The sequence below is a fragment of the Pyricularia pennisetigena genome, chromosome 2 (assembly GCF_004337985.1).
Source record: "Pyricularia pennisetigena strain Br36 chromosome 2, whole genome shotgun sequence".
In the NCBI taxonomy this organism is placed as follows: Eukaryota; Fungi; Ascomycota; class Sordariomycetes; order Magnaporthales; family Pyriculariaceae; genus Pyricularia; species Pyricularia pennisetigena.
In genome coordinates, this window is record NC_043741.1 from 5,448,835 (window position 1) to 5,472,598 (window position 23,764).

The 23,764-nt window shown below is 51.8% G+C and overlaps 6 protein-coding genes across 6 annotated transcripts; 4 read left to right on the top strand and 2 right to left on the bottom strand.

The window, feature by feature from the left end:
* Window positions 1–160: 160 nt before the first annotated feature.
* On the top strand, window positions 161–1,009 carry PpBr36_01510 (uncharacterized protein; the record flags this gene model as incomplete). Its single annotated transcript, XM_029888695.1, has 2 exons — window positions 161–207; window positions 283–1,009. 2 exons carry the CDS (start codon window positions 161–163, stop codon window positions 1,007–1,009), a joined length of 774 nt encoding a protein of 257 aa, XP_029752033.1.
* Window positions 1,010–1,486: 477 nt separating this feature from the next.
* PpBr36_01511 (uncharacterized protein) lies at window positions 1,487–3,118 on the bottom strand (the record flags this gene model as incomplete). The annotated part of the gene is made up of 1 exon (XM_029888696.1): window positions 1,487–3,118. One exon carries the CDS (start codon window positions 3,116–3,118, stop codon window positions 1,487–1,489), a length of 1,632 nt encoding a protein of 543 aa, XP_029752351.1.
* Window positions 3,119–4,971: 1,853 nt separating this feature from the next.
* On the top strand, window positions 4,972–9,246 carry PpBr36_01512 (uncharacterized protein; the record flags this gene model as incomplete). The annotated part of the gene is made up of 4 exons (XM_029888697.1): window positions 4,972–5,131; window positions 5,216–7,716; window positions 7,782–9,133; window positions 9,207–9,246. 4 exons carry the CDS (start codon window positions 4,972–4,974, stop codon window positions 9,244–9,246), a joined length of 4,053 nt encoding a protein of 1,350 aa, XP_029752350.1.
* A 4,706-nt stretch (window positions 9,247–13,952) lies between these two features.
* Window positions 13,953–14,924, top strand: PpBr36_01513 (uncharacterized protein; the record flags this gene model as incomplete). Its single annotated transcript, XM_029888698.1, has 1 exon — window positions 13,953–14,924. The coding sequence occupies one exon, from the start codon at window positions 13,953–13,955 to the stop codon at window positions 14,922–14,924; it is 972 nt and encodes a 323-aa protein (XP_029752349.1).
* Window positions 14,925–17,503: 2,579 nt separating this feature from the next.
* Window positions 17,504–23,580, bottom strand: PpBr36_01514 (uncharacterized protein; the record flags this gene model as incomplete). The annotated part of the gene is made up of 4 exons (XM_029888699.1): window positions 17,504–17,560; window positions 17,660–18,606; window positions 18,698–19,449; window positions 21,839–23,580. The coding sequence occupies 4 exons, from the start codon at window positions 23,578–23,580 to the stop codon at window positions 17,504–17,506; spliced, it is 3,498 nt and encodes a 1,165-aa protein (XP_029751980.1).
* Window positions 20,026–20,594, top strand: PpBr36_01515 (uncharacterized protein; the record flags this gene model as incomplete). Its single annotated transcript, XM_029888700.1, has 2 exons — window positions 20,026–20,374; window positions 20,506–20,594. The coding sequence occupies 2 exons, from the start codon at window positions 20,026–20,028 to the stop codon at window positions 20,592–20,594; spliced, it is 438 nt and encodes a 145-aa protein (XP_029752346.1).
* Window positions 23,581–23,764: the final 184 nt, after the last annotated feature.

Sequence of the window (23,764 nt, forward strand, 5' to 3'; positions counted from 1 at the left end):
GGGTCCGTCCGAACGAGGCGCGTCACCATCACACATCTACCTACCCTGCATACACGTCACAGATCACGATTACTCAGACCATCTACATTCTCATACTATGAGCACGAAGTAGGCGGGATGATTTGATTCAAATGACAGTTGGAGCAACACTATCTGCAGGATGATGTCCTCTACTAACGACGGGGACCCGTTCCTCCAGGTCCAACAGTAAGTAGCCCCGACAGCCTGCGTCGACCGTAGCCGAAGTGAAAAGAAGTGGAACTAATTCGCCTCGCTCCATAGAGATGTCCTTACACAGCTGAGCTCAGCCCGGCCCTTATTCGCCTCATACCTACGGATTCGATCGTTGACCACGGCAGCCACATCTCCCGAGCTGTCGTCGGCGCGGTCCGACCTCGAGTCCGCCCTATCGAGCCTGGCAGAGGATCTAGCCGACCTGGTCGAATCGGTCAAGGCCGTAGAGGCCAACCCAGCAGCTTTCGGTCTTGATGCCACTGAGGTAACGCGCCGGAAGCGGCTGGTGCAGGAAGTGGGGGGCGAGATCGAGGATATGCGAGAGGAATTAGCCAAGGCCACGGCGGCGGCCGCCGCGGCGCCAGGGACGGGCAAGCGGTCCGCGGCCAAAGGTTCCAAGAACAGCGCTGGCGGCCTGCCGAACCCTGACGATTTTGCAATCCCTGATGGGGACGGCACCGACAACTACGCAGAGTTCGAGCAGCGACAGCAGCTGGCCATGATGCGCGAACAGGAAGAGGATCTAGATGAAGTATTCCAGACAGTCGGAAACTTGCGCCGGCAGGCGGACGACATGGGTCGTGAACTTGAGGAACAGAGAGAGATGCTCGAGGTGGCCGATGGTCTCGCGGACCGCGTCGGCGACAGACTGCAGACTGGTATGCAGAAGATGCAGTACATCATCCGGCGCAACGAGGATCGGTGGAGCAGCTTCTGTATAGGAGTTCTCATATTTGTACTAATTCTGTTATTGATCTTGTTGCTTGTGTTATGATGGGTTTTTTTCTGGGACTTTTTGTTTGATGGTTTGGCTTTATATTATATGCAGCTTTTAGAGGCAAACGTTTGATGGGTAAACAGGCCTAGGTTAGCGATTACTCTTTGTCCATGGAAAACTAATTCGAGATGCCGTCGCGACTTGTTCATTAACCCAACATGTTCTTCTCCAGTTCTTGTGTGTGATAACTGTATATTGGCAGTGATGCTGCTAAGGGGCTGCAAAGTGAGCATGAGGGGCCAGCCTTGGAAGATCTCGTGATTATGGACCAGACCAGGCCCAGTCTATGCTACATGCTTAATCTATTATCCAAACCCATACAATTAACCGTATACGCCGTCATAAAAAAAAGCCACATGGTCAAATAATTCCAGTTCGCTGATTGTTACAGAGGCTGATGCACAACGCTCCACACAGAATTCCTAAGCCAAGAGGTACTCAAATCCCACGAGTAGTCCTTCCCTGGTGATCATATCACAGCAGGTTCAGACCTGTGTCTCGTTTCAAAATCTGTGCTAACACAGGCAGCGCACTGACCGCTGCCGACTTCTTCTGTACCTTTGCAGGAAACTCGACGAGCGCAACACGGAGCGCAGCAACGGCTGCGGTGCCGTAGAACTGAATAAATCGCTTTTCATGATTCTCAATCATGGCCTTGAGCACATAGCACTGTGTGTCAGAGATTTCGTTCGCAGGCGTGTTGATAATCCTGGCCAGCGCGGTCCAGTAATTTGAGGGCGGGTAAGGATTCTTGAGCTTGACCCTGGCGAAATCGCGAAGTGCTATGGCCGCAAATCCAGCGCCCAAGCCCGTCATACGGTCAACGTGAGTCTGCTCAGCGTCCCAGCTACCGCCCTTGTCCTTCCTCCAGCCGACACGGAGCCTGCCCTGTTCCGTCTTGTCGTTTCCTCGGAAACCGAACAGGACTGGACAGGAGACCCTGAATTTCGCCAACAGAATGTCAATCATTGAACCTCCTCGCCAGTGAAACTCGGGATCCGCAAAGACCTTGGCCACAAGAGTACCGATAGGATCAGCTGCCTGCGGTTTTGCGCCGCATTCGTTGACGAACTGTGCTATCACCGCTTTCGCAAAAACATTGAGCAGATAAAGATACAGCGATGGCAGGTACGGGCTGTTGTTTTGCACCCCTTCAACAGGATTCCTAGGCTGTAGCAGGAACTTGTTGGGATCCTCCGGTTCACTGGGTATTTGGCCACTCAGGGCCTCACGCAGTTTCTTCTTTATATCCTCGGCTTGCTCTTTGTTGGCGCCGGGTGTCAACTGTCCGATCTTCACTCTGATAAATCGGCGCATGTCTCCCATATTCTTCTTAAGTTGCGGATTCTTCCCTCTCTGCTGTTCCATGAAGGTTCTGAGCTGCTTGAGATTCCGATGAACCTCCACATAGCGGTCAGATTTGGGAACTTCCACGGCAGGAGATGGCCTCGAATCTGCCGTTGTTGGATCGGGTGTATTTATGGGTATATTTGGCTGGGTCTGGGCATTTGCGGGCTCCTTTATCGCCGTCGATTGTGGTTGGAAAGGTTGCGTGTTGCCCTGTATTGATCCAAAGAGCGCCGAGGCAGGCTTCTGGGTAGTTGATGATTTCGAACCGTTCAGGTCGGGTTGCTTTTGACTCCCAGTAGGGGCTTGTGATGTTTGTCCATTGGCAGAGGGTCGAGGAGCTTGAGGTTTAGGAACCTCTTCGGTCGCCTTGGGAGGCTCAGGCTCAGGTTTTGTTGTTGGCGGCGATGGTACGGGTATAGTCTTCGCCTTGAGTGCTTCCAATCTTTGGCGTTCGGCGGCAAGTTGTGCTTCAGCCCGTAACCTGGCTTCTTCCCGCTCTTGCTCAAGTTTCACCCGCTGCTGCTCCTCTTGGAGGTGATATTGGTTCAAGACATCGACGGCGGTCTTTCGGAGGTTGGCATGAAATTGCCTTGCATGTGCTAGACCTCTTCTGTGACTCTCCTCTGAATTGCGGTCCTCGAGGGTTAATTGTTCCAGGTCGAAGTCGACGTTTGCGCCCCATGGGTAGCTCAGACGATTTGCCGAAGAGGGACGAACGTCGCGTTGAAGACGCGTCGGTGGGGATGAGTTTGCCATTTCTGCGTTTGGCTGCACAACCCAAAGCGCTAAGATAACAAGTCGAAATGTTAGAATGCACCAGTCCGTAATTTGTCAAGCCCGTTGGTCCATACAGCAGCACCTCGAAGACAGACAAAACTTACCAAGAAGGGGAGTTCTGGGTGACAATTTGCACCTCCAGACAATGAACACCTGAAGCAAGTTGGGAGCTTCGGCGACTTTTTGGAATTCTGCCGCTATCCGTCAATGGCGGTGGCCGGGCATCGCTTTAGGTTTCCTTTTTCGCCCCGCGCGCAAGTTGATATCACGTGCAGGTGGGTAGGCTGCGTAGCCAAGCAACCAAGGCAAGGAAAGGCTAATGCCAGAAATGCGGCACGCGTTTCTGTGATGGCCAAAGCTTCCCGCCTCGACCACGTGAAACTTTGGGGTCCGATTGAAAGTTGGAGCCGTAGTTAACCTTTTTTTTTCTAGTATTGGACACGTATTTCTTTAGAACACCTGCCCAGTGCTCAAAAACCACACGTTGCAATCGTTGTTTGATTTAATTTCCTCTCAGGCTCAGTGCTTTTTTACTTCTTCTTCCTCTTCTTCTTTTTCTCTTTCTTTTTCTTTTTTTTTTTTTTTGTGTCCGTCTAGCTAATTTTCAACACAAATTCGAACCGGCTGCACAAGCCCGTCTTTTGGTTCTGTGCATTACATTTGCTTTCTGATCTTTGAGCTCAACCGGGCGTGCTGGGGCTAGCCAGTAGCGCCCCACGGTTCAGACATGGCCCGTGAACTGCAGCAGCAAAGCAACTGTGCGAAGCCCGATGTTGAGTAGCTACTGGTTTGGCCCCTCAATCAGGTGGCGTGGATACTCAGATATCATTTTTCAACTATTTAAGTGTATAATTACCTCAATTACTAATTATACAGTTATGCAAACCAATGTGGTCTTATACTTGTTTTCTTTTTTCGGTAAATGGGCGCCAGGTTTTGTGATTCGAATCTCTGTTTGAGCATCTCCATCAAACAGCTTCACCTTCCAAGGCAACCTGGTGTTGGTTTCGTATCCACGGATGGTAGCCACTTTGGAGGTGAGAAACATTGTAACCTTAGCACTAGCAGAGCTCCTACATCCCTGTCTTAGGGGTCAAGACCCCCCCATCTTGGGGCCGTGAGCGTTCCCAAGTGGAGCCTCCCAGCGCGTTTTGATTTGCTGGCCCTGAAGCACTGGTGGGGAATGTGCCGAATAGCAGCAGGTGAGTGGCTGCTCTGGGGTAGTGGCTTTTTTGACGGCGACGGACGCCCAGTCCAGCCCAGTCCAGCGACCCAAGCAAAATGGGCAAGGGCGAAATACATCATCATTTTCGTCCACTTCCTCCTCCCTCTCTTCTTCTTCTTTGCCCTCACTTCTTGCCCATCCATCATCGTGCTTGCCACGTCTCTCTGTCCCTAACACCCGTTCGACTCTACACATTCCCTCGCACACGTTCCTTTGCATACCGTTTCCCCCATCGGTCCTTTACTGCCACATGCAAATTTGACACTGCATCGTTCCTGCTTGTCTGCTTGCCGGTTCTCTCCCTCGACCCCACGTTTGAATCCAACAGCTCTCTCTACCATCTTTTTCTGTTAAGCTCTCAGCCTCCCAATAACACTTTTTTTTCCCACACCCCCACTGCCTGGACAGATATACAGGTTGAAGCTCGAAGCTCAATCCTACTACACCTATATCGAAAACCACTGATAACCACGCATCCACACACGTCGTCACGCGCGACCGCCAAATACATTCAAGAAACCTCAACTCACTTGTAGCAAACACTGAGTTTGCCCCTCCAAGACTTTAGCGTGCAGCCTGGTTCTGCTGCCTTGGCATCTCCGTCATCATGGAGCAGCAACAGCAGCAGCAGCCGCAACAGGCTCAACAGCAGCCGCAGCCTCAAGCAGGCGGTGTTGCTGGTCCGGCTGGCCGTCGCTTGCACATCGCTCATCGCCGTAGCCCATCAGAGTTGACGCCCTTGATGAGCATGTTTGCCAATCCCAACAGTTAGTGACTCGATCGCTCCTCGTCTATGTCCTTGCATGAATCGCCCGACATTGAGCCGGGAAACTGACAAGTAGCATCTGCAGTGGAGCAACTAGCCATCCAGCAACAGATCGAGCTGCTCCAGCAGCAGCAGCAGCAGCTTCAGGCACAGCAGCAGTATGTCAATCTAGGCATGCTCCCGGGGCAAGGTATGCCTGGCGGCGCATTCAATCCTTTGCAGCCCGCCATGGGCCCCCAGGGCGGTTTCCAGTTCCCGAACCAGTTACAACAGCAGCAACAGCAGCAGCAGGCCACCATGCAGCAAGCTCCTTCTCATCCCCTCTCACATCGCCGTAATCAGTCGGCTCTTCCGAACATGGGCATTGGACCGCCTCCGGCCCCCTCCTCGGGCGCATCAGGCTCTGCCTTCAACTTCGAGACCACCTCAGGTCAAGGCCGCGAAAACTCCGGTGGCGGTCGCGGAGGTCGCGGAGGAGGTGGCTCTGGTGGCGGTCATCAGAGAAGACACTCTTTGGCGCTTGCAGACGCAAAGAAGGCAGCTGAGCTCGCCCAGCAGAAGCGCACAACGTCTGGCTTCCAGTTCCCTGGCCCCAATGCATCTGATTCATCTGCCTCGGCCGAAACTCCGGGCGATGATAACAAGCCTGCCGCGCAGCCTGCGGCCGAGAACCAAGCGCCGCAAGGCCCTTCGTCTCGGGGCCGAGGCGGCGGTCATGGTAGGAGCCAGAGCATGGCCGTGGGCCGTGGTGGTGGCCGGGGCAACATGTCGGGTGAAGGCGGCCGTGGTGGACATGGTCGTTCTTCTTCTCGCAACTTTGACAGCAACTGGCGCAACAACCAGGGTGGCCAGGGTGACCAACAGCAACAAGGCTTCCAACAACAGGGCCACCGTTCGCGTGGCTCCATGAGCCAGCAAGGCGCACCCATCGGCGCCTTTCAGTACCCAGGGCAACCTCAGCTTGTGCAGATGCCAGGCCAGATGATGATTCCCGGTATGTACGCCGGACAGCAACAGTTGACTCCTATGCAGATCCAGCAGCTCCAAGCTCTGCAGGCCGCCCAGATGAATGGTCAGCACTTGGTTGGTCTGCAGGGCAGCCAGCACGCCCCTCAGATGGGTCAGCAGCCTCAGCAGCAACAGCGCAAAACGCTCTTTACCCCCTACTTGCCTCAGGCAACCCTTCCTGCGCTCCTTGGAGATGGGCAGCTTGTTTCTGGTATCCTTCGCGTCAACAAAAAGAACCGTAGTGACGCGTATGTCTCGACCCAGGATGGTCTACTTGACGCGGATATCTTCATTTGCGGAAGCAAGGATCGTAACCGCGCTCTGGAAGGCGATCTTGTAGCCGTCGAGCTACTTGATGTTGACGAGGTATGGGGACAGAAGCGTGAGAAGGAGGAGAAGAAGAAGCGGAAGGACATTACCGACACCCGCTCTGGCTCTACCAACGGTGGAAACCAGAACAATGCCAACGGTGAGGATGGCAACACTGGAGAAGGTGGCATCCGCCGCCGTGGCAGTCTGAGGCAGCGCCCGACGCAGAAGAAGAACGACGACGTCGAGGTTGAAGGCCAAAGCCTTCTGCTTGTCGAGGAAGAGGAAATTAGTGACGAGCAGAAGCCTCTGTACGCTGGCCACATTGTTGCGGTCATCGAGCGTGTTGCAGGCCAAATGTTCTCCGGTACCCTGGGTCTACTGCGTCCCAGTAGCCAGGCTACCAAGGAGAAACAAGAGGCGGAGCGTGCTGCTAGGGATGGCGGTCGTCATCAGGACAGCCGCCACCAGGAGAAGCCAAAGATTGTCTGGTTCAAGCCTACGGACAAACGTGTTCCCCTTATTGCCATTCCGACTGAGCAGGCTCCTCGGGACTTCGTCGAGAAGCACATGGACTATGCCGATCGCATCTTTGTTGCCTGCATCAAGAGGTGGCCCATTACATCGCTCCACCCCTTCGGAACACTCGTCGAGCAGCTTGGTAAGATGGGTGACTTGAAGGTCGAGACGGATGCGCTGCTCCGTGACAACAACTTCTCATCGGATGATTTCTCGGATGCCGTTCTGCGCAGCGTTGGACTTCAAGATTGGTCGATCGCCAAGGAGGACGAGGCGGCCATTGGTGAGCGTCGTGACTTCCGAGATGAAAAGACTTTCACCATCGACATCGACGGCTCGACAGAGCTTGGTAATGCTGTTCACGTCAAGACCAGGCCTGACGGCAAGATCGAGATCGGCATCCACGTGCCTGACGTTGCCCACTTCATCAAGCCCAACTCTCTCGTTGACCGTGAGGCTAAGAAGCGTGGTACCGCTGTCCACTTGATCAACAGGACCTGCGCTCTCCTGCCACCTAAATTGGCGAAGGAGGTTTGCTCCCTTGACCCCTCCGAGGAGCGTCTGACCGTCAGTGTCGTCTTCCAGGTCAATCCCCACAATGGTGTTGTCGCAGACGGCGACACTTGGATTGGCAAGAGTATCATCAAATCTGGCGGCAAGCTTAGCCTTGATGAGATCAACACGGCCTTGTCGAGCGATTCCGCGTTCAGCCATGATGTCGTGTCGCAGAAGGACGTTCAAATACTCAATGTAAGTTTTATTGCCCGGGCATATGGGTCCCAGACATCGGTTTTAGCCTTGCTAATTCTTCCCAGGCTGTCGCACAGAAGTTCCGGGAAGCCCGTCTGGGCGCTGGCGGAGAGCCAATTGCGCCTCTTCGGCTCTTCCAGCAACTGGATGATGAGAACATTCCCATTGAGCACAACATTTTCGATTCTAAAGAGGCGACGGAGCTGGTTGAGGAGCTGATGCACAAGGTAAACGCGGCTGTTGCACAGCGCCTTGCCGAGGGGTTGCCTGAAAAGGCGCTTCTGCGCAGGCACGCACCGCCGAACCCGCGTCGTCTGCAGACCATTGCCGAGCGCATGAACGCACTTGGCTACGAACTCGATACGTCGAGCAGCGGTGCTCTTCAGAATAGCCTGTTCAAGGTTGACAACGAAGACATCCGCAAGGGCATTGAGACATTGCTTCTCAAGTCTATGCAAAGGGCCAAGTACTTTATTGCTGGCAAGCTGGCCAAACAACTGTGGCCCCACTACGCGCTTAACCTGCCGCTTTACACTCATTTCACTAGCCCGACAAGACGTTATGCGGACATCATGGTTCACCGCCAGCTTGATTCCATCTTGTCCGAGGGCAAGGTTGAGTACACCGAGGATCTTGAGAACCTCGTTAAGACCGTCGAGTCCTGCAACACTAAGAAAGACTCGGCCCAGAACGCCCAGGAGCAGAGCATTCACATCGAGTCTTGCCGCAAGATGGACAAGGTGCGCCAGGAGGCCCACGGAGAACTCATCAGTGAGGGTATTGTCATTTGCGTGTATGAATCTGCGTTTGACGTTCTTATTCCCGAATGGGGCTTTGAGAAACGTGTGCACTGCGATCAGCTGCCACTCAAAAAGGCAGAGTTCCGCAAGGAGAAGCGTGTTCTGGAGCTATACTGGGAGAAGGGCGTCCCAAGCTCGGCGTACGTACCGGAGGACGAGCGTCCCAAGGCTGCCGCCTCGCAGCGTGTCAGCAACGCCATGGCGGCTGCACGTCATGCAGAGGAGGCCCAGCGGGCCAAGAAGGAGCGGGAAGAGGCGACGCGCAAGCAGACCGAGACTGGTACGATTTCGACGGATGACGTTGATGCGCTCTTCGACGACGATGAGGACAACGGCTCGGACATTACTGAGGCCATGGCCGGCGCATCGTTGGCCGAACGTCCAACCCAGAGTGTCCCAGGCTCCCCTGCCAGAACCAGTGCTGTCGGGACTCTTCACCGTACAAAGTCAGAGTCCAAGGTGCCTGCAGTCGAGCCGGCAGAGAGTCGTCTGTCGAACAAGGAGAAGTACCTCAGCCTCTTCAAGTTGAGGGAGGAGGGTGGCGAGTACATTCAAGACGTCACCGAGATGACACGCGTGCCTGTGATCCTCAAGACGGATCTCAGCAAGAGCCCACCGTAAGTAAACCAACAACGACGCCCTGCTGTCTCTCCTCTTCTTTTTAATGACAGGATGCTGACCATTCCTCAGGTGCTTGACCATTCGGTCGCTCAACCCGTATGCTCTTTGAGCGCGGTTTCTGCAGCTTGAGAGGTCTCCGATGGAACCTGTGGCTATCGCCGAGTATTTTAGTATACTCGATTAAAAGCTGTTTGGATTTTTGGGCTTGTATCGCATGTGGATATAAGTTTGTGCCATCTTGGAGTGCCATTAATGGTGGTGCAGACTATGTTGGCTCGTTGCCCCCTAACAGTCAAGACGCACTATGGGGTGACGCGTTAGGGGTCAACGGTTGCGTTGGAAGCCACAGGTATATGTGGCTGAGAGGTTAAGTGATCATTATAAAAGTCGTGGTATACTATTTCTGTTTGTGTTATGTGCCTGTCGTCCTTGGTCAATAATTTAACATCACTTGAACCTCGAACAAATATAGCGTTGAAACAAATCAAAAGAGTTACTGATACTATGTTGATGCATGCTGGTGAAGAAACGCTCGTAGTGCAACTGACAGTTGCAGAAGCTTTTTATATGCTATGTTGAGAAGGGAGCTGAAAGCGAAATAATCAGGCGCGGAAAGTCGCGATTTATGTGACAATATAGGCAGCCCCAGGTCAGGCTCGCCACGAGACGTGGTTCATCTATTTACCCGATACACTTACAGTTTTGCTCACCAAAAAATGGCCCTGAGCACCATCTCGATGGATCCTCCCGTTTTGCTCGATGGACCAAGTCTTTTCTCTCTCTCTCTCTCTCTCTCTCTCTCTCTCTCTCTCTCTCTCTCTCCCTCTCGCAAAGACTTATCCAACGCACGTATATCTCGGAACAAGAAATAATAAGGCAAGAGAAACGTCATCCGGCAACTTCGGCCACCAACCGTGCGGGACCCCCTTAAACGAAAGAAACTGAACGGTCCGGTAGGGATTGAGACGAAAAATAAATGTGGCGATCACTTCCCGGGGGCGCTGGTTGCGACCCTCAAATGTATTATGGGAAGTAGGGGTATATGCAAGACCAGTCGAGATGGTAACAGAGGGGCGGAAAAAGAACAACATGTTGCTTACCCAAGAAGTACCGGGAGCTGGGTTCTTGGGGATATGCCATAGCTCGCTTGAGGGGAGGGAACGACGGTTGATGGTGGGCAGGGTTTTTTCTTTTTTTTTTGGGATGGATGGGCAGCTTTCCGGCCGGGTTGGGGGCCATCCTTGAGGTCGGGAGTGCCGGCAACGATGAACATCAGCAAGCCACCCACACATGCAGATGGATGTGTAGACGCAAGGCTCACGTGGAAAATATAGAAGACAGATAGATATGGAGGAACCCTGGCTTCGGGGCGCAAGTTGCCGCGGTTAGTGGCCCGGGTCGTCTTATTTGAAAATCTACAAAGTAACCAATACTATAACAAGCATCGCATCGGGAGAGCGTCTTCTGATGCAGCAGGGGATTGGCGCAGGAGGCTCAGATTTGAGATTTGCCTGTAGATCATCTGGTTTTGCAGGCCGATCTTCTTTTTCTTGGACACATCCCGTGGTTTTCCTCTTTGCGCTTTTTTTTTTTTTTTTTTTTTGTCAGATCCCTCCACAATAAAGTGAGCAGGGGGTGCAACGTCCTTTTGATGGAACGACGTCTTAGGACACTGCACAAATTCGTAGTTCAGGGGTAACAACGCTTCTCCCAGAAACGCCTGTAACGTGCAGTTTGTGAATGCACGGGACCAGAGACAAAGTGCGGGACTATACGTAAGCTTGAGAGTGGGCAGGATAAGCGAAGGGTTTTGGTCCCCGCTTTCTTGAGAAACAAGAAGGCTACCGGGAGTTTTGTTGGATTTTGTTCCGCACAGGGGCTATCCTGGCCCCCTGGGATTTGATTAAGAAAAGTAAAAAAAAAAAAAAAAAAAAAAAAAAGTTAAAAGTTCTCTGCAGGTTGTCCGGATGAAAAGGTTCATGATGGAAAGGATGATGTTTGGTCCCATAGGTACGATACACTGGCACCCGATGTTTGTAAGGTATACATACCTATCAATAAACAGTACCTACGCAGGCGTGGATGAATGTGCTGACAGACGAGGCAGGCTGTGATGGAACTACATCAGATAAGAAAAGTCATCAAACTCACGGTATTATCGTTGATAGGACGTGCTGGGTAATTTAAAAGGCCACCCCATGCATGCCTCTTCTACAATTGAGATTTGAGACTAGGCCAGCTCTGGGAACAAGTTAGGGAGAATAGATCGCAAGATTCCCATTGCCTGTCATAAAGGTCAGTCAACCCAACTTCATCGGAACTTTGAACTGCAAAACAGGGGCAGTATTCAAGGAGTGTACACCAATCTTGACCGTACCTGGAATGGGTTGCGAGGTCTTTTGGGCTGATAGAAAAGCCAAATCGTCGAGATCGATACTTGTGCAACGATGGCGGGCATAATCAAGATCGGCTAGATTGCTTGATATTTTGTTTTGTTGTAAACAAAAGAAAAGGAACCCTCCCCCCCACACTGAAAAGAAGTCGTGAAAGGAACTTTCTTGTGATTTCTTACAATATACGAAGTACGTACGTATAAAATTTTGACTTGTTATGTCGTTCTCGTTGAGAAATTGGCTAGTGGGGAAAGCCGTTGTGCCAAGACCCGGAAAGTGGCACTTGGAACCCCACGAGGGTTAAATTGCTTTGTCAGTAGGCAGGCAGGCTGACCGTGGTTATTTCCCGATCGTGCTTGTTACCAAACCATGTATGAGCTTAAATTGGAAAAACAACAAGATAAACAGGAATGACAAGAGAGAAAAAAAAGAAAACCAAGAGTACCTGGCCAATCAGAACCCCCAATTGGGCAGGATGAAAATCGCGTCGCAGATTTCCCCAGGCGGTGTTCGGGTCTCCCATGGGCCGCCTCCCCGAAACGAGCCTGAGACAGACGCAAGTTCCAGTGCCCCTTGTCCACTCTCGCTCACCGGGGGCAGAGCCCCATACTTGGGCAGGGAGAGAGCACAATGGACCCCACCAAGTTCAGTAAGAGAGAGAAACCAAAGGGGAACGCATCCAAAGCTCCTGTGTCTGGGGTTCGTCAGCCGCGCTTAAACGCAAACGGCTAGTTTTGAGTCCGTGTAACGGGCTTTCTTATTGGGTGCTTCCACTACCAGGGATGCACGTTCACCTTAATTTGTTCCTTATTCTTCTTTTCTTTCTTTACTACTACTATACGGCTTCCACACTTGACCAGGATTATCGCGATGGCAACATGCTACCCAAGGCTGTTGACACCATCTCGTTTAACACCCTCCCAACCTTCCATTGGTCTGCTGGATAGAGCCAAGCTTGATCCTCTCATTCGCTAGCAGGAAAAAAAAAAGGTTGTTATTGCCAAGGACGAACGTGTTTGTTCTCGCTTCGAGGGATAGGAAATTTAGGAGAAAAAAAAGAAGCAAAGAAATCGAGCTCATTCTCCCTCCATCAAAAGTGGTTCTCGCTCGCATGTCATCCCCTTCTTCTCTTTCCTTCATACATCCTGTCCCTGTTTTGTCTCCACAACTGTTACCTCGGACGGTCGCAGCGGCGAGCAGAAGCAAGCAGGCATCCCGAGAAACGAAACACTCGAGATCCATCGGCTGTCTTCATCTCCTACCGGCTCCGAGCGAGAGAGCATAGTGTCTACCAGATTCCAGATTCAGATGACAGCAACACCGCCGCCGCCAGATCTTGGCTTGATGGCGATGCCTCGGCATCCTGCCCAGTGGCGGCTACTGTAATTCAGTCCAGTCCGGTCCCAATCTATATCCAGTATACTACCAGACGTGGGGGAGGCACATATCGTTACAGGGTCTTCTGAAGAGACTTGTTTGCGATCAGGCTAGTGTAGATAGACTGTTCTAAGGTGAGGTGGCTCTGGGTTCAGCTGTCTTGTCGTACATATCCTTGCCCTGAATTCAAAGGCCGTATCACAACAGACAAAAAAAAAAAAAAAAAAAAAAAAAGGAATCGAAGAAAAAAACAACAGATCAGACAGTAATGGCAACCACTATACGGTTTGCTGCGCAGGGCTCTACCCAGCTCGCAATGTGCTAAGCTAAACTCATTGGTGCAGAACCTTGGGTGCGAGGGGTTGTATTTTTTTTTTTTTTTTCCTCATCATTTCTTTTCCCGCTTACAAGGCTTGGTTGATGTCTCGATTCAGGTCCACCCCTCCATCCAAGGCGTGCCGGCCACCGGATGGAGAGCTTGCCGCCTAGGGGTGGCATTTGGCCCTGTCAGTCCCACAGAGCTAAAATGTGACAACCCTTGTCTATCCTGTCGCCGTTCCCTTTCACATCCGGCTTTCCGTCTCAAAGCGTCAGTGAAGTTTGTTCGCTTGCGGAGGGTTCGACATGCTACACCCCTGTCCTGTTTTTTTTTCCGTCGTCGGTGTTTTAAGCTTCTTCATTCCCTCCCTTTTCCGACTCTTAACCTTCTCTCTCCTCCTGCTTCTTTCACCCCACGCATTCCTTTTTGCTTCACATCTGTCTTTCTATCATTCACCGAAAAAGCGCTGGTCTGCTTTCCTGGGATCATCGGTTTTTTTTTTTGCTGCTCACACCCGTCGGTCTCTACTACTTACTACTTTTGTGTTCACTAATACCCCTTTTTAATAACTTTTTTTTTTTTTTCTTACGTCAACGCCATCTCCTGGTCGAGAAACAAAATAAACACCTTCGCTCACGATATCCTTGAGGGAATATAAGGAAGAAGAAGAAGAAGAAGAACAAAAGAAACATCCAGTCAGGAAACAGGAAAATTAATCAGCTCAAGATGCCTTCCATCATCAAGACAGCAGGCCTCGCGGTCGCCGGTCTGGCCGCCCTTGCTTCGGCTCTTCCCTCACAGCCGAGGATCTTCTCAAGGAGTACTTACGAGAAGCGCCAGGCCGCCGCGCCGGCTGCTTCCCCCAGCGGTGGCCTTACCGACGTCGACATCCTGCAGTTCGCTCTGACCCTGGAGCACCTCGAGGCCGCCTTCTATCAGCAGGGTTTCGCCAAGTTCCCCGCCGCTCAGTTCCAGGCTCTCGGTGCCACCCCGCAGCAGGTTACCGATCTCCTCGGCGTCGGTGCGAGCGAGCAGGCCCACGTCACCTTCCTGCAGAGCGCCATCGCCCAGGCCGGCACGAAGCCCGTCCAGCCCTGCAAGTACAACTTCAATTTCACCGACGCCGCGGGCATGCTGGGTACCGCTTCCGTCCTTGAGAGCGTCGGTGTCTCGGCCTACCTGGGTGCCGCACCCTTGGTCAAGGACAAGAACATCCTCTCGGCTGCTGGCTCCATCCTCACCATCGAGGCCCGCCACCAGACTGCCATCAACATCGTCTCGCAGCTCGCCGGCTCCCCCGGTGCCTTTGACGCCGCGCTGAGCCCCAGGGAGGTCTTCTCGCTCGCCGCCCCCTTCATTGAGTCGTGCCCCGAGGGCTCCAACCTCGCCATCAAGGCCTTCCCCTCTCTGTCCATGGCTCCCGGCACCAAGGCTACTGCTCTGTCGGCTGGCAACACCCTCAACATACAGTCGGAGCAGGCCCAGGGCGCACAGTTCTGCGGCTTCACCAACGGCCAGATCATCGGAGGCACCGCCTTTGCTCCCTTCTCTGCCGGCAGTGGATGTGTCATCCCCCAGAACCTGGCAGGCATCGTCTACGTCACCCTCACCAACCAGGCCCCGTTGACCGGAAAGCTGACCGAGGAAATGGTCGTTGCCGGCCCCATGGTTGTCAACTTGGCTCCTGGGACTGCTTAAGCGCCATTTTTTTTTTCTCCCTCCTCTCTCTCTCTCTGTCTTTTTTTTTATATCTTCCCCCTTTCAACTCCGATATGTGTATTAGGGCACTGTGGTGGCTGGCATTAAAGGGAAAAAGAATATTGGGAATGAAACACGACTTGAGTAAAGGGGCGTGGAAACCGGGATCCAAGCGCAGCGTTGAGCTGCCTGGATTGAGCTTGTCTCTCTACCGTGGTATTCCCCCCTTTTTACCGACGACTTATTAAAGCAGCAATATTGACAACCAGACAGATGATAACCTCGACAATTCATTCGGTCTTTTTTTTTATATCCTTTTTTTTTTCTCGCCTTTTCCTTCTTCGGCTAGCATAGACTTAGCCCTGTATATATCGAGATATATACTTTTTGATCTTTGGGGGTTTTATATGTGAAGAAATAGCGGGGTTTTCACCAATTGGGTTTCTTTTCATCTCATGCTTTTAAGAAGCAAACACTTTAATCATTTTTTGCCTACTTTTCCTATGTCTTGTTTTTGTTTTTTTTGTTTGGATTTGCCGCGCATTTGATACCAACATGTTATCCAGCTTTTTTTTTTCAAAGACGGATCCAATAACACAAAAGTGTTTTGAAAAAAAGAAAAGAAAAAAAAATGCGGTTCGAATGCCAAGTGAAGTTATGGTATTTCCTGGAAATAAGTTGCACATGTAACCTGATAAAGAAAAAAAAGAAAAGAAAAATATGAGAGAGAGAGAAAGTTGATCTATCTGTACCTAAACTAAAGGCATGAATAATAACCCTCAGGGGGTAACCATAAAAGATGTGCCCAACTTGCTGCTTCCGTAATAACATTCCTTCCCCCTGGAAAAGTGCAGACATGCCCCCCAAAAAAGTCCCATGTATTGTCCTGTCGTTTATTTTATGAGCAAGTCAAACTATTTTGACACAGCAGGACCACAGTTCCTTGTGTCATGGTCATACCTGCTGCGCCCCCGGCCTTTCCCCACTGGTTTCCCTTTTTTTTTTTTTTTTTTTTTTTTTTTTTTTTTTTTTTCCCTTTTTCTTTATTCGTCGAAGCTTTGTTGACATTCCCGCTCTCCTGCTGCTCCGTTTATGGTCCCTCGGGGACGGCAAGTCATGTCGAGCAAATGGATGAAGGGAAGCAGATAAGGAAAGAGTATCAGAGAGATCTGCGACCCGGGGGACGGCATTGGCTGATCGGCAGAGCAACGTCTCGAGTTGAAGTTGGCCTCCTTTTACAATCAAGATCAGCTACGACCCGACCATCTCTACCAGGCGTAAGGTGTCTTGTTATGAATGAATTCTTGATTTTGTTTTATTCTATTTTAGCCGTCAACAGGAGCCGAATTGCACCTTGGCATTTCTTTTGGCACCTTTTTTTTTTTTTAACTGAATAATCAGCTGTATCGAGTACTCGATTCATACCAAACGTTTCCCACGTTTCCTCTGATTTTGGTCCGGTCTCTAGCCCGTTGGAAACCCATGCCGTGTCGAGCTCAAGATCACCAAAGGAGAGAGATAGGGTGCGTTTGCATCATCCGTCATCAACACTCGCTCTCGGGATTAAGAGCGAATGACGGAGCCTGCGACAACAACAGCAGTCATCTACCAAAATCAGCGTTTTGATGTAACCCGCCCAACTCAAGCTCAGTCTCCCACTTTTCATCCCTGCACACCAGAGCTGTTTGGAAATACCAGTAGAAAGGTTTGTAAAATTTCTCCCTCGCGCGGTGGTTGCCGGGGCCGCCTTGCCCTTGGATTGGTTTTGCGTTAATTACACGCACCATCGTCAAACAGGCTAAAGGCTCTCAAAGAGAGAAGAAAAAAAAAAAAAAAAAACACCCCGGACCCAAACTGTTGTTGGAAAACTCTTGTTTTTCCCCCTTTGGCGGACATTTGTTCTTGCCGTTGTTGCATGTTTTCATATCACGCGTTTCAAGCTTCGCTGGCGTGGCAGCATCGGTGGGTGGTAGGGACCGGTAAGACAAGCGTCCATAGAGACCAAAAGGCCTAGGAAAAGGGGAGCAAGAGATTTCATTCATTGTATTCTTATACAAAGTTCCGATGAAGCCAGCTAGTCTAGTCTTGAAGTATGTGAATTGTAACAAAGTCACAAAGTAAATGTGCCAAAAAGAGATGTGTGTAGCTTTGATTTTTCGACAGTGCAGCTTAAGGGAACTACGAGCAATATCTCTCCTAACTGGGTGGGCAACTTAGATTAGCAGTTCTCTAGCTGCCCATATACTTAATGTAGGTAATATACTTTACCTACGGCCGCGGTTACATGGCTACCAAAAGAATACTGAATTGCAATCCAATTGAAATACAAAAGTTTGACTGGCTACCATAGAGCTAATTTGATCGCTTTAAACTGCACATGTTCAGACTTTCGCGCATAGCAAACGGTCGAGTTGTACCCCAGTCAGTCCTATAGACGTGCTGGTGAATGTCGAGATCAAATGCATGTCACCGGAGACCAGGTAAGTAGAAATATATCTTGTACTTCTATATGCGCATACTGTCTCTTCAATTCCGCTCGTGCAACTTAACAACTAAACAAGGTCCGACAATCCTCTACCTTATTCGTCCATGACAGATGCAAACTTTTCAAGCATTTCGTTTCGGATGGCCTCGTACTGTTATTTTGAAAGGCACACGTGGTTAGCAAATATTGCAATCGAACTCTGGACACGGATGAAGAAGGAAAATAGCCTCATGGAAGCCAAACTGCATACCTTCTTGCAAATAACCTCTTCGCCTTCGGTCGGCACTTCGAACTTGAGACTCTTGAGCTTGGCCTGCAGGTCCTGAGTAGCCTCGCGCACCTTGCTCCAGCTCTGGCCCTGTGCGATCGCCTTCTGCGCCTCGTCGTGGAAACCCATCATCAGGCGCATCATCCACTCCGTCTTCCAGATGGGGCAGAACTGATCGTAGTCACTGTAGCCGTTTTGCTGCAAAAAGTCCTCCTTAAGCAGCGTAGCCATGTCAAGTGTGATTTTGTCCGGGTCCGAGAGTGCCGACTTGCCGACGAGCTGCACGACCTGGTCGAGCTCCTCTGAGTCTGAGAGCAGCTGCCTGACCTGGTCACGCAGACGCGGGAAGTCGGGGTGCTCCTTCTCGTACCACTTCTCCAATATCATCGTGTACTTGCTGTACGAAAGAGAAGTGTTGATAGACGGGAAGTGCTTGCGCTGTGCCAGCTTCTTGTCCAGACCCCAGAAGACCTGGACAATGGACAGGGTCGACGTCGTCACGGGATCCGAGAAATCACCACCGGGCGGGCTGACGGCACCGACGATGCTGACACTTCCGCCGCGCTCAGGTGAGCCCAAGGCGTTGACTTTGCCGGCACGCTCGTAGAAGGAAGCAAGCTTGGCAGACAGATACGCAGGGAAACCCTGATCAGCAGGCATCTCACCAAGACGACCCGAAATTTCACGGAGAGCCTCAGCCCAGCGCGATGACGAGTCCGCCATCATGGCAACGTTCATGCCCTGGTCGCGGAAGTACTCGGCTACTGTAATTCCTGTGTAAATCGAGGCCTCACGCGCGGCCACGGGCATGTTGGATGTGTTGGCGATAAGGGTGGTGCGCTTCATGATGGGCTCTTTGCGGCCCTCGACTTCGATCTCAAGCTCGGGGAAATCCTTCAACACTTCAGCCATCTCATTGCCTCGCTCGCCTGTCGTATAAAGTCAAGTTAGTCAAAATAATCGGGCTGACGATCCTACCGAGGACTTGTCCCCATCCATGAAGAGGTAGTCGATACATACCGCATCCGACGTAGACGATAACATCACTGTTTGAGAACTTGGAGACGGACTGGGAAATGACAGTCTTGCCACAGCCGAAAGCTCCCGGAATGGCGACGGTGCCGCCCAAAACACTGGGGAAGAGGGCGTCCAGCACCCGCTGGCCGACAAGGAAAGGGCTGTCGGCCGAGAGCTTCTCCGTCGTGGGACGCGGCACACGAACGGGCCACGTCTGCATCATACCGTACTTTGTCTTTTTGCCGTCGAACTCGACCTCAAGGATCTCGTCCACAACGGTATAGCTGCCCTTGTCGGCGATCTTGGTGATGGTTCCACGTGCCCTGGGCGGGAACAGGATCTTGTGCACCTTGATGAAAGAGTTCTCGTAGACGGTACCCCAGACGTCTCCGCCAGAGATATGGTCACCAACCTTCATGGTAGGGGTGAAGTCCCACTTCTTCTTGCGGTCGAGGGCGGGCGCCGCGACGCCGCGGGGAATATAGATGCTCTTCGACATCTCAGAAATCTTCTCGAGCGGACGCTGGATACCATCGTAGATGTTGTTGAGGAGACCGGGGCCAAGCTCGACTGAGAGAGGCTTTCCAGTCCGGAGGACGGGGTCGCCGACCTGCACGCCGGCCGTCTCTTCGTAAACCTGGATTGTGGCACGGTCGCCGCTGATGCGAATGACCTCACCGACAAGCTGGTCGTGACCGACTCTGACAAGCTCGTACATGGCCACACCGATCATGTCTTCGGCGATGATGACGGGCCTGTGCCGTTGTCGTTGCCACAGGGGGCGGGTTGGTTAGCCGCATTTCGTCACATCCCAGCTTGGAATTGGCAGGAGCAGGTATTGTTCAGATATCAGAGAGGTTATGGTCGAAAGATTGCCGGGTCGGCATATAGTCAATTGGTCGCAACATACCCTGATATCGAATAAATCTTGCCTAGATACCGAACACCGAGTTAGCAAATGCGGGAGGTCAGGGTATACAGGAATGAGGGGAAGCTGTTGAACTGCACGTACCATATTCGCCTTCCAGCTTCTCGCCATTCTGGGAAGCTTTCTGTAGGAGTTGGTTAGTTGATTGCAATCATCGTGGACCGCGTAGGAAAAACATGTATGGCCCGAGGTGTGGTTGTTGCGTGGTGGATTTGCCGCAATTGTTGTTTCTTTGAAACCTTGGCAAAGCAATCGATCGCCTTAAATGCTTTTTGAGAAACGTGCTGACGCGCTTAAACCAACCGCACTGAAGAAAGATGCGCGCAAAAGAAGCATGACCAGTATGGCAACGGGCGGGTCGATGGTGTTGCAAAATATTTAGAAGCTTACCGGAGGCATCTTGATGGAAGGGGCTGGGGAGGAAGACCGAGTGGTATTGGGCGGCGACGGCAACTCGCTCGGCAACACGTTAGGCCGAGAATCAATAGCAAAAGAAGAAAACAAGGACAGCGACGATGATGATAGCGGCGATGAGGGTAATTCAGGATCCCGCGGGGACTGTAGCTTTGGTGTTGTGGCGGGTGAACTCGGTAGTGGCTCCAGGCAAGCTTCGAGCAGTTGCAGATGCTGGAGCTCTGGTCTCTGGTTCGCAGCAGCTGTTGTTGCGTCGGCGGAGGTTCGGCGTGGCGGTGCACTGACCGATGATGTCGCGGCTGTGGCGCCAGTGGCCGAGCTATCCTCCCCGTCGTGGGGTTGGTCTTCTTGCTTGCTGAAACCTTGCCCGTTAAGCTGGCCGTCCCCCACCAAAGTTGAGTTGGACCGAGCACTAGCCTGGGCGGCTTGCTGACGAGGTTGCCCACTTCGAACTAACAACTCCACCAAGCTCGGTCGCGCTCTCAGGCGCGGCCTCAGTCCAATCTGATGCATACAAGTTTTGCGAAAATCAGGAGGGCTTTTGGTTATAGGGTATAAAATACAATATGCAAGGCGCAGAAAATTAACGATTGTGATGCTGTGTCTTGGGATAAGTGTTCGGCACGTAACTAAAGGTAGTAAGATGATTTGGTAATACAGAAGTCGGGTTTTGGGTAGTCTTGAGGGTGGTAGGCAGGGTTGTATTGACGCGCCGTAATGGTATGGCTTCCTACCTCCACCAAGGGCTAATTCAAGTAGCAGCATTGCCGTGGCATGGATTGGGACTGGAATTTCCAGTGAGGAAACTGGGCAAGCGGGTGCTATCCCTTGATCTTCCAAGTAATGCGATGGCTTCCCGGCTTAAACGTTTACCTGGGATGCCTAGGAACCATGGGAAAATCAAAGCATTGAGACAGACAGGTACTTTCCATTTCTTTCATGCCGTGTCACTTTCTCTTGCTCCCTCTGGAGACAACAACAACAACAACATTACTAGGAAAAATAAAAAAATAAAAAGGAAGAAAAAAAAAATTCAATATTGCTCAATGCACTGTAATATTTACCTGACCGAGAGAGATGTTGAATACTGGTCATAATCATTATCCATTAGGCTACTCTATCTAGTATATTTTGTACCGTCACAGATGATCCCCATCATCTTTATCCACAATCCAGACTCGCACATTGTATATTCCAAAGACCCCCAAACTGCGTCTCGAGTCTCTCTTCTTTTGGTTTGTATAGACCGCTACGCCCGAAACCCAAAGTCTCAGAACTTGTGTACCATATGTCCAAGGTCATAAACGTCCTTCGGTTCTGTCCTTCGAGACAGGATGTGGATGTCTTGAATAACTCTCGTGCGCCTGCCGGCCTCGTCCCGTATAATCATATAACAGTCATAAGTGATGTACATTATTGGTCGAATTTCGGACAAGGCGCTTGGTTAAGATGGCAAAAAAGTGCATTACAATCGTCAAACTCGGCCGTCAATCGTTTTCAGCTGGACAGTTGCAAAACCGCAAGACCAGCTCACATGCTGATGAGAGTCTGCTCGTCTACGCGGGTGGAAACAGCAGCCCCCGGAGGGGTAAGGCTCCGTTCCAGTTCCTTCAAGTAGCCCGCGGCTTGTTCCTTGAGCTTGCTTGGTGTCAGACGGTTGAGAGCGGGCCATGGCAGCTCCTCAAGCTTGCGTGGCTCAGATTGCTTCCTGTGAATAGAGTAAAGTGAGCTAGGCAAACCCTTTTTTTTTTCTGTATATAAAAAGACAAGAACTGGACCCGAAATTTGCGGTGAAGACTTACAAAGGCTCGTTCTCATCAAGCTTCTCTGGAATAGTGTCGCCGGTAACCGTGCTACCACTCCACCGAGGGGACTTGTTTGCAGTAATACTAGGGCTCTCCCAGTTGAGCCAGTCGGCGTCATCCAGCGAGTCCATTGATAACGGAGTCCACGAGAACCGCTTGGCTTGCTTGTCGTTCTTTGACAGAGTACGCTGGTGGCTGTTACCATTGGAAGCTTCTCCCTCCAACGGATTGGTGAATCTGGACGCAGGGCTTGGGGTTCCGACTTCCTCAAATGCTCTAGCCACATGAGTCCTCGTCGAATGTGCAGATGCACGTATGGTTTCCTGGTCAAAGTGCTCATCGGAGATCGAGGTAGATGTTCCGAGGGTGGATGACTGACGTTTGTGTCTGGCATTACCCTCAAAACCACGCCTCAACTGTGGACCGCCGTGGATCGGCTCATCGCCCACGGTTGCCTGTCGCAAGTCTTCGACGAACGTCCAAAGCCCCGTTCGGAAGTCCTCGGCTATTTGCTTGACACCACTTGCAGCCTGCTGGTGGACAGTACGAGGAGCCCAAGACGCGCGTTTTGACAGCTGAGCCGGCGTAATAGGCGCATACCGTACAATATTGGCGAATTGCTCATCAAGCTCCTTGGACGAGGTCTTGAGATCATCCACTAGAGGATCCTCATGCACGCGGAAATCTCCACCGCTATCTGATTTTGTTGGCGACAGCAGCGACAACTGTCGCGTGTGACCACCCGGGAAAACTCTCCGACGTGATTGGCCGGGAGTTCCTGGTGTTCCTGGCGTTCCTGGAGCACTTTGCTGCCCAGCAAGCAGAGCCTTACGCCTCTCGACTTCTGCGTTCCGCCTCGCGCTGACATCCTCCTTCTCCGAGAGCAAAGCGTTGTTCAGGCTTGTTGGTGTTACTATGCGCAGTGGACGTGAGGCTCTGGCTTCTTGTCGCTTCTTGTGAGCCTCATGGTGTTCAAACTGGCGCTTGAGCCTCTGTAAGTCTTTTTCTGCCCGCTGAAGCTCTTCCCTTAGTTCTAGCACACGGCGTTCCTGGGCGGCGATCGCCGTGATGAACCCGCCCGAATCTGACGGTGATTGCACAAGAGGTGTCTCGGCGGGAGTGGGAGTGGCGGATGAAGCTAGAGTCGGACGAGTCGGGCTGGCAGTAGGCAGGGCGATAGGGATTGGCAGGGTCAACGATAGTCTGTGGTGAGCGGTTGACGAGTTTGACCGACATGAGCGGACAGAACGTATTTCCAATTCCTCCTCGGTGCACCCAGAGGACACCCGAGACCGGGCAGCATGCGGCGTGATTACCTCGGATGCTCCAGTGGATGGTCGTTCGGGCTTGCTGATCTCCGATGCCTCTGTTATAGTGGCGGAAGGACCAAGATGAGGGGGGTCCTCCATGACCATCGGCGCAAACAAGGCCTCTCCGACACCTCTCTCGTTCTCAAACTTGGCCCGCGGCCTCTTGTACGTAGCCCTTGAACGCGCAAACGACTGCGAGACGTGATGCAAAAACTCAGGGTTGAAAGCCAGGCTCGATGCCCTGCGGCGCTTCCCTTTCCCTGGGGGACTGGAGGGAGCGCTGTTGCTGCGACGAGAGCGGGACTTGAAAGGAGTGGGCAGAACTCTTCTGGTAGCGATGTAGGCCCTTAGAAGATTCAATTGGTTTTCATTTAAAAGAATGTTGGAGCACGCCGATAGAAAGCAAAGTCGGAGCAGAAAGATGGTCATGAAGAAGGCGGAGGAGGGTTGGAGAATAAAGCAAAGAAAAAAAAAATAAAGATCAGGGACGAGTGGCCATGGGAGAAGAAGACTCCTTGGCTGGCACCCCTGATAGTTGTAAGATAAGCAGAAGCACGGCTTTTGTTTGTATTTTTTGTTGGCTTGCTCAGACGGGGTAAGGGGAATGGGAGAT